The 15778-nt window shown below is 44.8% G+C and overlaps 1 protein-coding gene across 5 annotated transcripts in view; it reads left to right on the forward strand.

Moving 5' to 3' along the window:
* The window catches only part of BLVRA (biliverdin reductase A), an 84544-nt gene that overhangs the window by 6598 nt on the left and 62168 nt on the right, over nt 1–15778 (forward strand). Inside the window, exons 2-3 of one of the 5 annotated variants that reach the window (XM_008261676.4) lie at nt 1951–2047; nt 4907–4939. The exons of the other annotated variants lie outside the window; for them this stretch is intronic. Of the exons in view, the coding sequence (XP_008259898.1) occupies nt 4928–4939 (12 nt within the window). The 5' untranslated portion in view covers nt 1951–2047; nt 4907–4927. The remainder of the gene's footprint in view (nt 1–1950; nt 2048–4906; nt 4940–15778) is intronic. 5 annotated transcript variants of the gene reach the window in all.

Consider the following 15778-nt stretch of genomic DNA (forward strand, 5'->3'; position numbering starts at 1 on the left):
TATTTAAAAAGAAATAAATAAATCACACACACATTGGACCAGTGTTCCTTTTGAGTGCTGGCTCTATTTCATGCAGGGATGGTACATCATTCTGTGTGTAGCTGCTGTAGAATGTCTTTAAATTTTTATTTATCCTCCCTGTTTGAATTCACTCATGCTACTTCGTACATTAAGACAAATATTTGCTGTTGCCTAAGTAAATGGTTACATATCTTATATACTTTGGACTTGTAATTTTCCTTGAAGTTTAAGCATGTCTGTTTTATCTATCACAAAAAGTCGTATCAGAAAACTTTCAATTTGGAAAGGGCTTTAAAATTTCTTACCTGAGATCTTATGAAAACTGCATAGGAAAAATAAAAGAATGAAAGAATATAGTATGCTCAGTGTAGAAAATAATAGAATTAATATCATTAATATTGAGGACACTAAAAACCAATTGTGAATCTTGATTGATTTGCTGAGAAAAGAAATCTTTAAAACCTTAACTGGGGTGGATGTTTGGCCTAATATAGGGTAGGATTTATTTAGGGTGCCTGTGTCTCACATTGGCGCGTCTGAATTCATTTCCCAGTTCTGACTCCTGATTCCAGCTCCCTGCTGATAACAGGAAGCAGAGGTTCTGGTGGCTCAAGTAATTAGGTTCCTGCCATCCATGTGAGAGACCTAGACTGAGTTTACAGCTCTGGCCTAGCCCCAGCCCAGGCCCAACTTATCAGTATCCGGGGAATGCACCAGTGCATGGGCACTCTCTCTCTGTCTTGCTGACACTGACATAAATTAAAAAAATTCTACAAGCATTAGTGTTGAACTTTTAAAATGTTACAAACAGAAGTTAGATCTACAGATATTTTGCTTGTCTGGAAAATTTGTATTCATTTGGCTGCCCACTGTGAGTTATGCTAGGTACAGTCACCCATTCCAGTGGTTCATGGTTTCCCATTGGCTCAGCTAAGAAGATGATAGGAGTGATAGGAGACCAAGTTGAGATCTAGATCCTCTAGGAGGTCAATGCCTAAGAACATGAATGGGGCCCAAGAATGTCCTGACCTCATTTCAGTTTGAAAACTGAGTTGCAATTCTACAATTCATGAGTTGATAAACTCTTTTTTACATGAATGAAAGTTCCTTTTTTTTTTTTTTTACAGGCAGAGTGGACAGTGAGAGAGAGAGAAAGGTCTTCCTTTTTGCCATTGATTCACCCTCCAATGGCCGCCGTGGCCAGTGCATCGTGCTGATCTGAAGCCAGGAGCCAGGTACTTCTCCTGGTCTCCCATGCAGGTGCAGGGCCCAAGGACTTGGGCCATCCTCCACTGCACTCCCGGTCACAGCAGAGAGCTGGCCTGGAAGAGGGGCAACCGGGACAGAATCCGGCACCCTGACCGGGACTAGAACCCGGCGTGCTGGCGCCGCAAGGTGGAGGATTAGCCTATTGAGCCGCGGCACTGGCCGACATGAATGAAAGTTTAAATATGCTAGATGTTTATTCCTTAGGAAGAGTAATTTACTTCATGTAATTTCATTTCTCTCCTACTATATCAAGATCCCTTTCAATGAAAGGTGAAAGCTTTTGAGATGATCTTGAGGAAGGGTAGTGGGAACGTGGAGCAGGTGGGAGGGGCTGGGGAGGCAGGGTGGGGAAGAGGGTGCCTTCTGCTTGGGTGAGTAGCAAGGAAAAGCTTTAACTATTTAGCAGTTTTGTGCCTGTGCACCAACTCTGATAACCTGAGCCTGGGCCTAGTTTACTTGCATTTGTCTGCACCTGTGGGACCAGAAGAGAAACTAAGAACTTTCCATTAACCAAGCCAAACACTGAGAAAATTAAACCAAAAGAAAACCACAACAAAAATAATACAAGTCCTGAGGATTAAAATTAGAGCCTGTGACTACTGAAAGAGAGCATGGGGTCTTCCAAATTCATCAAAGTTTACCTTCGCCTCCCTTTTCCAGGTGCAGGAAATAAGGCATAGGAAGACCACGTGTTCAAGTAACCACACAGTTAGTCGGTGTCCATCCCAGGCCTGGAATCCTGGTCACTGAGTCACAGGTGGGTTCTTTATTTCCCAGACAGACAGCTTGCCTCTGAGTACTTGAGTACGCTGCGTTTTGGGTTCAGGGCACATTAAGGCTCAAATGTCAGGACCTTCAGCAGATCTGCTGCAGAAGAGATGAGGGGAGAAGAAGCCTCCTTTAAATTGCTTTAAGCAGGTTATTTTTGAAAAGAGTTTTTTTTTTTTTTTTTTTTTTTTTAACCTCCAAGTGAACTACTGCAGCTTCTGCTGTTAGTTGTCACTGTGCAGTAATTCAGGAACTAACTCATGATCCTTCTTTTTTTTTTTTTTTCAAAATTAGTTTTCAAATGGCTGCTCCTGGAAAGGTGTCCCTGCTAGGAAAGCTCAGTAATACATCCTAATTTAATTTATAAACTTGGGAAATCATTATAGTTCCAGTGTGATTTTGTTTTAACTTCACGGTCAGAGGAGTGCATTTGGAAAGTTCATAGATTTGCTGATGTTCTCCATAGAGGTGATGTCTACTGTGGTCCCCCAGAAATGCCACGGAGTGTTCTTCACCACACTCTGACCAACACATGCTGGCCGGCGTTCATTAGGTCAGTCTGACAGCACATCTTGATGAACTCAAATTTATGCTCTGTGATCACGACTGAGTTTGAGTATTATTCCTGAATTTCCTTTTCTGGGAACCGGAGACCATTTTAGAGCTTGAACGGACTTCAGAGATGAAGTCCACCTGTTCTGTCTGCAGAGGGGGAGTCTGTTTGCCCTTGGCTGCTTGGATAGCCCGTGACCTACTCGGGACTATGTGCCAGATCGCCAATTTAACATAAAAGACCTTCGGCGAGTCTAAGAGCCAACCTGTAAAGGTCTCTGGGTGTAATCTGGGTTTGTCTATAGAGCCAGAAATCTGGAAATTAGAGGACAGCACCCTAGTGCCTTGTCTTTGTCTGTCATACCAAGGGTCCAAAGTGGCCTGTGGAAGCTATTCTTTTTACATCATAAATAAAGTCCTCTGAAAACTCACCCAGGGGAGCTTTGACCTTCCATGAACTTCAGGTAATTCATCCATAAAATAGAATTAATATTTTTTTCCCAAGAATGTGAGGATCAAGATCACTATATATATTATATATATGTATATATAATGACTTATATAAATAGGCTTGCAACAGTTATCATTCCCTCATATTTCTGCATTGTGTTATCTGGCTCTGCATTCACTTGGAAGCTCCATGGGAGACCTAAACTAAAGTTCTTAAAAATATAGTACAGTAGGTCTTGGGGAAGGCATCTATGCAGAGCTTCTGTATAGCAAGGAGAGGTCAACAGGGTGCTCTCCAGTGACCCTCTATGGTCCAGACCCTGGTCCAGTGCATGTTCTTGACTTGGCTCTGGCCCTCCCCGCTGGGGTTAACGTTCAATGTCTTGGTTTCCCTTCTGAGGCATTTTCATGCATAAGAAGCCATCACATTTGTACTGACTCTTCAGGACCTGAGAAGAAAATCTACCCACTTTGTCACGATCTGCTTTTTCTTTCTATCAGGTTCCGTTTTCCATGTCAGAAGACATGAAAAAACCTTAGATTGCAAAAGTAAAGACAGCACTGCTGACCACATTGGGTCAGTTGGCCCAGTCTCAGAGCAGAAAGAAGGACTGGGAAGAGTAGAGGGAGGGAGATTCCTGGAAGTGCGTGGTTTTCAGCACCAAGCTCAGGTGGCAGGTCCAGATAGTATCCCCCAGTATCTTAGGGTTGCCAAGAGTCAAGGGTTTTTTAAATGGGAGGGTGACTATTTCACTGTTATTATTCATGGTTATCATCCCTATGTTTAACTAAAAGAAGTAAGATCATTAAATGCATGGCTGGATCCAGGGACAGGTGCTTCCTCAGCCTTCCCTTTCAGAGGTGAGCTGAACAGGCTTCCTGGAAACCTCCCTCCCGCCTCCCCATGGAGGGGCTGGAGGATCAGCATTATTCTTCCCCAGCCGTCTCTGAGAATTATCCACTTGCTCTGTCCTTACCTGCCCCATCTTTGTTAAAATAAAATGACTATTCTAGACCCTTGGAAAAATGAATGAAAATGTTAATCTTCATGGACCCTGTTGTACTCATAATTCTAGTGTTTCTCCAACTGTGGCTCCCTGACCTCCTGGATTCCTGACACAAATGTGGATTCTTAGCCTCCCTGCCACTCCTAGCTTTTTGGGCCAGAACCTAGGGGTAGAGGCCAGAAATATGCATTTACAGCAAGTAGCACCAGGGGTCGGTTAAAGCTTGTTAGCACTGTTCTGCTCTTTCCTCCTTTCCTTCTTCCTTCCTTCCTGGCTTCCTTTTGCTTCTTTTCCTTCCCTCTCCTGTTTCCCCTTATCTCCACATTTGTTCCCTCATTCCTTTTTTTTTTTTTCATGCTAAATGTTCAGAGTAATGTGTTAAACTGTTCTTTTCACATAAGAAGCTGAGGTCCTATGAAAACTCAGCTAGGAGAAAAATGGCGTGTATTTCTTATTGCCTTGCTCATCTCTGTAAAAGTAAGCCAGATAAAAAGCTTTGCTCTTCAAGCCCCAACACTGGCAAGTGCATCATTTCCGTAGACACATCACATTCCCAGCTACTCTTCCAACATAGAGGATGGGCATTGGGAATGCCCTCATCAGAGAATCACTGCTGGGGGATGTCCCTGCGAAATTTGCCACCACTGGCCCCAAAGTAGAAGCCACCTGCCTGAGTCCCCTTGCTGGAAGTCATGAGATGGTGAGGGCCTTTGGGAAGGATGAGAATGCTGGGACAGGAAGTAGTGGAGGAGAAAGTGCAGCTGCATAGGGGAATGTTTATTTGGAGTTTAGGGCAGCTGTCACCAGGGTCCTGAATCTCTCTGCTTTTGTCTTCACAGCTACCGAAGGGAGACATCAAGATGGATGCAGAGGTGAGCGTTTACAAAGACCACCTTAGGGAAAGCTATTCTTGCCAATATCTCTCATTTCTCTTTCTGTCAACAGAGAGTTCAGAAATATCAGCTCCAACATGAAAACATTTCCTCTTCAACTGACAACATGTGCATGGCCCTGGGTGACAGAGGAAGAATTGGCCCCTCCGAGTTCTTATCTGTGTCCATCCAACTGCAGTTAGGTTGGAACTTAGCCACTGCAGCTAATCTGGGGGTGGGGTGTGTGGAGGCTGCTTGGTGGGCACACTTCACTCTGTTTACTAAGATATCTCTTTGCATTGTCTCCTTGGTACTCTCACTTCCTGTTCTTTGATCCAAGGAGATGTCCCCTTTTTTTTTTTATTTTTATTTATTTATTTTTTATTTTTTGACAGGCAGAGTGGACAGTGAGAGAGAGAGAGACAGAGAGAAAGGTCTTCCTTTGCCGTTGGTTCACCCTCCAATGGCCGCTGCGGCCGGCGCGCTGCGGCCAGCGCACATGCTGATCCGATGGCAGGAGCCAGGTGCTTCTTCTGGTCTCCCATGTGGGTGCAGGGCCCAAGGACTTGGGCCATCCTCCACTGCACTCCCTGGCCACAGCAGAGAGCTGGCCTGGAAGAGGGGCAACCGGGACAGAATCCAGTGCCCCGACCGGGACTAGAACCCGGTGTGCCGGCGCCGCAGGTGGAGGATTAGCCTAGTGAGCCGCGGCGCCGGCTGAGATGTCCCCTTTCTTCATCCATTGGTTTTCTCTTCTGTGTTACCATCTGCCCCTTCCTGCTTTTATTCTTTCCCAAGTCTAGCCTAGACCTTGACATTCAGGACTTCAGCCTCTATTGTGCTGAGGCCCATGACTCTTTCCCCCTTGACCTGTTGCTGCACTGTGGCAAATCCAGAGGATGACAATTATTGGTGAATCTGATTTTGTGCTGTTCACAGATGGCAGATGTCTCAAAAACTATCGTCTGGGTGCTCAGCACGGCCAGCAAGGCCCTCTATGTAACCCCAGACATCCCACCTTTCCCCTGCCCTAAACAACCAGATACAATCTTCATCATTCCCCCTAAACTCTGTATTCCTTACCTCTCCCTCCTCACTCTTAGCATCTGGATCATGTTTCATTTTGCAGAGAAAAAAAATGTAAAAATTCCATCTGACATCATTGCCCTGAATTCCAACCTTTCCACTTGTCTTTCCTGTCTCGTCAAGGTTGAAGGGATGTTTATCGGTGGAAGGGGCTATGAGTCCTGGAAAACCCGACCTAATGTGGCTTACTTTCTGGGAGTGCAGAAGAAGGGCAGGCCTCAGGGTCAGTTGATGAGTGGCTGAGTGACCTCATCAAGGATCCCAGATCTTGTTACTCTCTTCTCTCAGTCCAGATGTTGAGTTCTGCCTCAGGCAGTTCCTCCTGCAGTTATTGGATGACTTCCAGTAGCCGTGGGGCTACACACTTTATCATTTCCTCTCAGTGAAAGAAGTGGCTTCCTGCAGCTCTTTCAGAAGACTGGGTGCCTCTTTTTTTTTTTTTTTTTAATCCACAAAATGCCTCGTTAGATCTTAAGGGCCAGAATCAGATCACAGCCCATTCCTGGACCAATTATCATACCAGGGGAGTGGGGATTTTACTGATTAGCTTGGACTGGCCACGCCCACCCTGGAGCACCTTCCCACTCATTCCTGGCCCTGCATAAGAAGAAGAAAAGGGCATGGAAGTTGGGTAGGATCCATCCACATCTGGCATAACGTGTTTCTGTGAAGTGTCCCCATTCCCCACTCGGAACTGAAAACGCTCCTGCTTGTCACGCCCAGTGCAGTCTCCTTAAAGATCTGCTTTACCAGATGCTGTGCACTCTCATTTCTGCTAGCTCTTTCTCATCAATGTTTTAAAATGCTTTAGCTGCTACTTTCTTCAGCACAAAGCAGGGGCCAGGTGTTGTGGCACAGTGGGTTAAACCACCACTTGTAACCCTAGCATCTGTATCTGAGTGCCATTGGAGTCCTAGCTGCACCACTTCCAATCTAGCTCCCTGCTAATGTGCTTGAAGGCAACAGAGGATGGTCCAGGTGATTGGGTCCCTGCTACCCGTGTGGGAGGCCAGGATAGAGCTCCTGGCTCCCGGCTTCAGCCTGGCCCAGACCTGGCTGTTTCAGCCACTTGGGGAGTAAACCAGCAAATGGAATCTCTCTCTCATAAATAAATAAATAAATCTAAGAAAAAGGAGAGAGATCAAAACAATACTTTCTGTTTTGTGGAACGACTGGTATCCCTTTTTCATCCGCATCAAGGCAGGCTACTTGAAGGAGATGCCTGCAACTTCATGTCTCCATCTTCTCTTCTTGAGTCATCCTAAGCTGGTTGCAGGCTGGCTTTTCCTACCATTGCACTCAGTTTAGCCTTGTCCCTGTCTCCAGTAATCTCTTTAAATTTGATAAACTTGTATTTTGGTAATAATGTAAAGATCTGTATGGCATACAAGACTCAGAAGTCTCCCAACTGCCTTATCCGAGCCCTGCAGGTGAGGGCTACCTGGGACTGACTTCTGTTTACCATTGTCTTGCACCTCTGCCCTCATTATCTCTGGGTCCCGGTGACTCACCCATGACTTGTTGTAATTCTCAGGATTTTGTAGGTTATGAAGAAACAATAGAAACTCTGCATTAAGCCTAAACCCTCTGGTCCAATTATTCATTTTCTCCTCTGTCCTATAATTCCAGCCTCTTCTTTGGTGGCTTCTTCCCTCTCAACCTTTTACTTATTTTTTTTTAATTATTTATCTATTTATTTCTTTACTTGAGAGTGAGAAAGAGGAAAAGAGTTCCTCCATGCTGTTTCACTCCGCAAATGCCTGCAGCATGGAGCACTTGATGAGGATATATCTGGGAGTCAGAAATTCAATCTAGGTCTCCCATGTGGATGGCAGGAACCCAATTTCTTGAACCATCACCAATGCCTTGCAAGATCTGCATTAGCAGGAACATGGAATCTGTCGCTGGAGGTGGGAATCATATCCAATTACTCCCATGTGGGACATGGGAGCTCATAGTGGCATTTTAACCATTAACCAAGTGTCTGCCCCATGAACACTTTAAAAAAATCTCCTAGACTTGGGCACCACTCTAGTTATTCCCCATCTCCTCTGCTTTTAATATTAAGGTTTATTTATTTGAAAGAGTTATAGTGAGAGAGGGGAAGGAGAGAGAGAGAGGAGAGAGGAGAGGAGAGAGGAAGAGAGGGGGAGAGGCAGAGAAACAGACATCTTCTATCCGGTTTACTCCCCAAATGGCCACAACAGCCAGCACTGGGCCAGGCTGAAGCCAGGGGCCAGGAGCTTCATCCAGGCCTCTCATGTGGGTAGCAGTGGCCCAAGTGCTTTGGCCATTGCCCACTGCTTTTCTCAGACCATTACCAGGGAGGTGAATTGGAAGTGGAGAAGCCAGGCCTCACACTGGGCATCTATATGAGATGGATGCCGTAGTGCCCACCCCTCCTCTCCTTTCTGTGGCCACCTTCTCACCTGCATTTATGTCTAATCCCAGGGTTATCACTGCTCCACATCTGAAGAAGATTGCTGTGAGCTCTACACCCCCACATTTGGTGGACATTTTTTCCTGGAAGCATTTGACACTACTGACCACACTCTTCTTGAACCGTTCCTTTGACGTGTCCAGCCCCTGCCTGTCTTTCCAGTCACCTCCTCTCAGACTCTTCCTCAGGCCCCTCCTTTAGAGTGTGTGTTTCCCAGGGGACGTTTCACTCTGCTCACTACACTGGAGGAGCTCATCTATTCCCACATATGAAGAACAAAATATTTATTTATTTCAGAGACATAGAGACAGACAAGCAGAGACAGAGAGCACCTATCTGCCGCTCACTCCCCAAATGCCTGAAATGGCCTGGAGTTGGTCAGGCTGAAGCTGGGGCCAGAAACTCAATCCAGATCTCCCAAATGAGGGGTGGAAACCCAGTCACTAGAGACATCATTTACCTGCTGCTCTCCAGGATCTGCGTCAGCAGGAAGCCTGAGATAGGAGCTGGAGCAGAGAATTGAATTCATGTACCCCAATGTGGGACACAGGCGTCTTAACCGGCATCCTCACTGCTAGGTCAAATGCCCCCTCCCTCTCCCACATCTTCTATTATCAATTTATGTACAGGGACTCCCCAAATGTACCTGTTGAAGTAAGTCTTCTTCCTCAGTTCCAGACCCACACACCCATCAGCCTGCTGTGCATTTCATTAAATTGTGCCACAGGTGCCCCACACTCATTATATAACCCAAGCTGGCCTTTCTTCTGCCCAGCTCTGCTTCACGACAACCTCAGGAAGCAGCAGCACAGTGGGTGGCCCCTCACTCCTTCCCCAACAGCCAGAGAGTGAATGCTGTGAATCCTGGTGTTCCCTCAATTCTGTCCGCAGAGTTTATGTCGGCTCACACTGTGCCAGACTCTGGACTTGGCTGGTGGGCGTGATGATAAAACAGTTTCAGAGATGGTACTCGTAGCCATGGAACTTACTGGTAAGAGAGTCTAATGGCGTCCACCCCATTTCTTAGCTTCCTTCCTGACCACTTGACTCTCCCTTACCTCATTTACCCTCTGCCGAGTCATTCTCTCCTTTTTGGGGGCAAGGAAGGAGAGCCCAGGTACAGAGAATAAGTCTTCATCTCGAGTTTTTGTCTTTTTTGTCTTCATCGGCGTGTGCAAGGCCCCTCTCTTGTGCTTATATTTTATATCCCCTGTTTCTCCATCCCTGTTCTTATTCTGGCAAAGACAGCTGTGTATTTTTATGAAGATACATATTTTTGTAAAAATGCCTTTTAAGTAGACATGCAGAAAGAGCAGTTTGTGTGTGTGTGTGTGTGTACACAAGTCTGTCACTTAGAACACATGCAAGGCTTGTGTAAGCATCACTGCTGTCAGAATACAGCATCTCACACTAGAATGTTTCTCCTGGTGCCCTTTCATAGTCATAACCTCCCACTGCTCCTAACCTTTGGCAACTCCTGTGTGATATACTTTTAATGTACACATTTATATTCTGTTCTAGTTTACCTCTCAGTCTCTTGGTTTTCCACTGATCCCTAAATGTTCACGAGATCACATGTATTCGGTTTGCTGCACAGTAGCCCAGAATGGGTATCCATTTAATCCTAACAAAAGCCTGTGAGCAGGATGCTAAGATTACCCCTGTCTTCTCGTAGAGGAGGAGAATAAGTGTGAGACGGGTAGTGAGGGGTGGGATGGGGATATGAGCTCTGCTGTGTCTGCCTGCCTGGCTGCCTTTCCCCCATGCAACCCAGCTCATCTTGTCTCTCTAGTTCGTATATAATTTCTGCTGAATGAAAAGTGTTCTTAGAGCCCCCTCTCTGGGAGTGTGGTGCCTCCATCCTAAGAACTCCCATTGCTTTTTTTTCTTTTCTTTTAATGCCACTGTGACTTTGCACATAGCTGTCTGTGTGCCTCATACATCTTTGTATTCCCAGACATCTGGCCTGGTATTTCTTATATAGTTTGTCTCACTAAATGTCAGTTGAAGAAATGGCAGGGTGATTTAGGGACTGCTGAGTGATCGTGTGGTGCAATCCAGAGCATGGGGCATCTATGAACACGGAAGGAAGGAAATCACAGGACAGAAATATCCCAAGAAATCTTGCTGTGACTCAGAGGCCTGCTGGAGGAGGAAGGTACAGAGGGATCCTGAGCCACAAACCAGCCCTTTAATCTCAGCGGATGTTGATCAAATGCAGGAATCAATCCTGAGATTCCAAGCATTTCAAGTAGGTGCCTGAGAGGATTCTTGGGCCCCCTGGTCTTTGCCCAGAATTTCAGAGGGCAGCTGGTCAGGTGGGGTGGATGGTTGGAGTTTAGCACAGCAGGAAGATCAAAGTCAGGGTGAGGCAGCCAGATGGAAATGCCCAGTTTGCATTTCTACTTGGGACTGGAGCTTGGAGGAAAGCGCCCATACCTCAAAGTGTTAGAGCGTTTCAGCCTAAAGGTGGTCATGGAAAATGAGGGAGCCCTTACTCCTGGGCTGGGGAGAGACAACCAGGGGGTAAGGATGGAGCTTTGGGAGAATGCACTTCATGGGGCAGGATGAAGAAGGGAGTGGTGCAGTGTGGGAGCATTGTGAGATGAGGGAAGGTAAGAGGGCTGAGCTTTAAAAGGGACTAATGAAGGGTCCAGGAAAGTGGCTGGGGAGAAGCCTGGAATGTGATAAGAAGGTCTTGCATGACCTGCAACACTGAGGGCCGTGGAAAGTGTGTAACAGTGTGACCAGCTGGGGTGAGAGGAGGCGGCAGTGCAAGTCCAGAAGTGTGAGGAGTCAGGGTGACTTGGGAGCACTGGGCAGGGCATGGTTGGGGCAGAGGATCCCAGATGTGGCTTGGTGGAGGCCACCATGGAGGGAGCTCCAGGAAGGAAGAAGGGAGTGAGCCAAGGCGCTCCAGACCGCGGGGTTCCCACTGTCTCAGAGCATCCCTCTGATAGTTCTGTCTAGATGAGTGGTCATGTATATTTTGGATAACCACTAACATTCACAGGATTCAGAAGTTTGAAGGATAGAAGGAGCCTTGCTTACTGTGAGGAGTCCTGTTCCCCCTCAGTGCTGCTTCCCGGGCACTTTGCTGTTTTCCATCCTCTGGATGAGCACGAAACCAGTGTTACAGGTTTCTTGGCTATCTTTTTGGAAAGATCTTAATTACATGCACCAAATATTTTTCCTTGAGCTATCCCCCTCCTTTTTTTTTTTTTTAACAGCAACTACAGTATACAACTCAGACTAGTCTGTACTTGGACCAACAATGTATCTTGGAGAGAAATCTCTTTCTAGTCATAAATAACTCCTTTGTTCTTTTGTATCACTGGGTAATACTCCAATTTATGGGTCTACTGTAACTTCACACGACCAGCTTGCTATTAATGACAGATGGTTTCACTTTTTGCTCTTTATAAGCAACACTGCTCTAAGCCTAAGTCATTTCACTTCTGCATCTCTGTGGGATACATTCATGTACATATATTTACCACAGCAAAGGTTAATTGCGTGTTAAGTTGTGGTAAATATTTCCAAATTTTCTTCCATAAATTAAGTTGCTCATTTTTCTCTCCCGTCTGCAACGTATGAATATGCCTGTTCTCCCTTGCTAGCCAATGTGATCCTTGCAGACAAGTGCATGAAAAATACTAATGAAAGAAAAAATACTAACTTGTTCTTATTTTGAAAAAATATTTATTTGAGTGGTATGGGGTGGGGGGAGAGCGAGAGAGAGCTTTCCATTACTGTTTCACTCTTCAAATGCCTGCAGCAGCCAGGACTGGACCAGACTGAAGCTAGGAGCCTCGAGCACAGTCCGGGTCTTCAGCGTGGCTGGCAGGGACCCAAGTACCTGGGTCATCACCTTTGCCTTAGCAGGAAGCTGGGGTTGGGAGTGGACCTGGGACTTGAGCCAGGCACTCTAGTATGGGCTGCCAGTGTCCCAAGTGGTGTCCTAACCAATGGGCCACGTGTCTGCCACTAACTTGTTTTTTCTGACTGTCTGGAATCTCCTTTCTTACTCCCAGATCAATAGTCCAGCACCTGCCTTCATGCCTCATACCCTAAAGTTCTACACTTTTGGTCTCCAAAAGTTTTTTTTTTTTTTTTAACCTAAGTTAGTAGGATACGTTCTCTTAATCCTGGCTTTTATAAAATCGATTTTCAGGTCTTGAATATCAGACACCAGTTTCTCTGAGTCCCAGATTAGGGGAAGAGTTTCACTCTGTGTTTGAATCAGTCTTTTCTCTTTGTGTGTGCCTTTTCTGCTCCTGATTCCTAGTTTCTTAAAATACCACCTCTGTAGGGCTTGATGTAATAGAAGAGCACAGCAGATGGCTGGAAGTGTCATTTTGGATATCCTGGTTTGCCGAAACCCACTGCCCTCTGCTCTACTGAGCATTTCTCTGTAGACTTCAGCCTCCTCCAACCTCTGTGCAATTTCCCCTTCTTTCTGTCTCATCTGCTTCAAGATCCTCACCCTAAAAGTTGTAGCTGTCACTCTGGAATAATCATCTCTTTGATTGGCAGTTTCTTTTCAGAACATGCGCTGACGAGGCCTCACAAAATGTAGCAAGTGATCTTCCTCAAAAGTAAAGTTCTTTCCTTAAGAGGAACTAACTGTTAGGCTGCCAGTGTTCTCACCCATATCCAGTCCCTGTGTGTCAGCTTTGCAAAGGAATTCTAGGGCAGTTCATAATTCAGTCTGACTGCTATGCAAGCCAGGTTTCGTGCACAAGTTTGTGTGTTATCATTAACTATTGAAATGATAAAAAAGCTATTTGGCTTATTTCTAGATAATGTAGCTATTGCTTCACTATGTGACTTTTTGGAAGCTAGTAGAAGCTTATTATACTGATTGTTATCTGCAATGTAGTAATTCAATGGTCTCAGGGATACTATAAATATTTAACCTAATAAGAAGATAACGTGTCATTTTCTGGTTTAAAGGGAAAAATATTTGAACAGAGATATGTGTTTTTTTCTGTACAGATTTCTTCAGAGGCAGTCTTACTGTTTTTTGTTTTGTTTTGTTGGTAAGGAGATTGTCGAAAAACAAAAACTAAAGAACTAGGCTGTGTGGTAGGCTGATTCACCCTTGTCTCCTATCAGGGGACCTGGGTTTCCCTCCCAGCTCTGGCTCCTGACTCCAGCTTCTTGCTGATAGAGATCCTGGGAAGCAATGGTAGCAGCTCAAGTGATTGGGTTCCTGGCACCGTGTGGGAGATCTGGACAGAGTTTCTGGCACCCAGCCCAGCCCTGGCCATTTCAAGCCTTTGGAAAGTGAACCAATGAATGGGAGTCTCTCTCTGGCAGTCTTTCCCCAGCTGTCAAATAAATAAATCATAATACCTTAAAAAAATAAAAAGAAAAAACAACCGTACTGCTAGCCCAAAAGGGACTTCTTGGGTTAAATTCCCTGTTGTGTTCTCTTTTCTAAACTCATCTCTGTCTTACAGAAGAGGAGCCTGGAACTACATCCACCAGAGTCCCCTTTTCTTTGTGAAGTCAGTCAGTTAAAAGCACTCTCGGGAGACTGGCATGGCTGAAGAAAGAGCTATTCCTGGGGTCAGTTCCAGGCCGATGTGGGAGCCGAGGCCCATGTGTGGCATAGCAGCAGTGGGCACTCAGGCTCTGCAGGCCAAGAGAGGCTGCAGAAGCTTTCAGACAGCTTGGCTCTGGACAGGTGGGACATCACTCGCTTCAGGACTGCAGGGAGATGGCCAGGTGACTCCTCTGGCTCAAGTTCCCTGGGGTCTGCAGTGGTTATGTAAGCCTCTGATGCCATGTGTGAAAATTCTTTCTACTTAGGACACAGTCATATGACGCCTTGGTCGTGGTAGCAGCATATCTGACGGTGTCTATAACATATAGCTTAGGTGTGTAGTAGGCAGCACATCTAGTTTCCTGTGATGTCTGCAAAGTGACAGAATTGCCTAACAAAGCATTTCTCATAACATATCTCCATTGCCAAATGGCATGCATGACTGTACATGGAATGGTTTTTGTTTTCCAGACTGAACCCTGACTGGTTCTTGTGAGGTTTATGACAAAATGAAAGTCAATTGTGTAACAACAATGGTACAAAGTACAGCAGAGAGAAAATGAGGATATGCTAATGTAAGGTTCTTACGTGTGAAATGGTATAATATTAGCTTAAAGTAGATTGTGATAAGTAAAATATGCCTAATAAAAAAAGCCTTAAAATAGGTTCTAAAAAAGTTATAACAAACACCCAACAAATGAGGTAAAATGAAATCATAAGAATATTCTTAATTCAAAAGAATGCATAAATAGGGTGGGGAAGAATCAGTTGGACAAAGAGCAAGATTTGGGTTAAATTTGGATTAAAATGCAGCCATATCAATAATCACAATGACATTATCTGAACACTTCAAATAAAAGGCACAAGTTGTTAGGTTAAATAAAAAAAAAATACCTGGCTATATTCTGCCTATAAAAAACCTACTTGAGATAAAAGAGCATAAAACATTAAAAGTGAAAGGATGAGAAAAAAATGTGCTATGTTAACACTGATCAATGGAAATCAGAAATAGATTGTTAATATCAGGTGAAATAAATTACATGGAAAAGAATATTTCTAGGAATAAAAACAGTCATTTCAGAGTGATAAAGGAGTCAATTAAGAAGTTATAACCATCTTAAACAAGTATGTGCCTAACAATAGACTTTCAAAATACAATTAAAAAACTGATAGAACTGAGGGGAAAGTACACAAATCTACCATTTTATTTATTTTTAAAGATTTATTTATTTATTTATTTATTTGAAAGGCAGAGTTATAGAGAGGCAGAGAGAGAGAGAGAGAGAGAGAGAGAGAGAGAGATCTTCATCCATAACAGCTGGAGCTGGGCTGTTCCAAAGCTAGAGGCCAGGATCTTCTTCCAATTCTCCCACGAGAGTGCAGGGGCCCAAGGACTTGGGCCATCTTCTACTTTCCCAGGTTATAGCAGAGAGCTGGATCAGAAGTAGAATAGCCGGGACTCAAACTGGTGCCCATATGAGATGCTGGCACTGTAGGCAGCGGCTTTACCTGCTATGCCACAGTGCCAACCTCTACCATTATATTTAGAGATTTTATTACCTCTCAATAATTTATAGAGCAAGTACACAGAAAATCATCAAGGATCCAGAAACCCTGAACAGCATTGTTAACCAACTTGACCTAACAGACTTGTAGAACACTCTGCTCAACAATGGCAGAATACAGGTTCTTTTCCATGTGCTCAGAACATTTACCAGATGGGCAATATTCTGGAACATAAAACATTTCTCAATAAATTTAA

The sequence above is a fragment of the Oryctolagus cuniculus genome, chromosome 16 (assembly GCF_964237555.1).
Source record: "Oryctolagus cuniculus chromosome 16, mOryCun1.1, whole genome shotgun sequence".
Lineage (NCBI taxonomy): Eukaryota > Metazoa > Chordata > Mammalia > Lagomorpha > Leporidae > Oryctolagus > Oryctolagus cuniculus.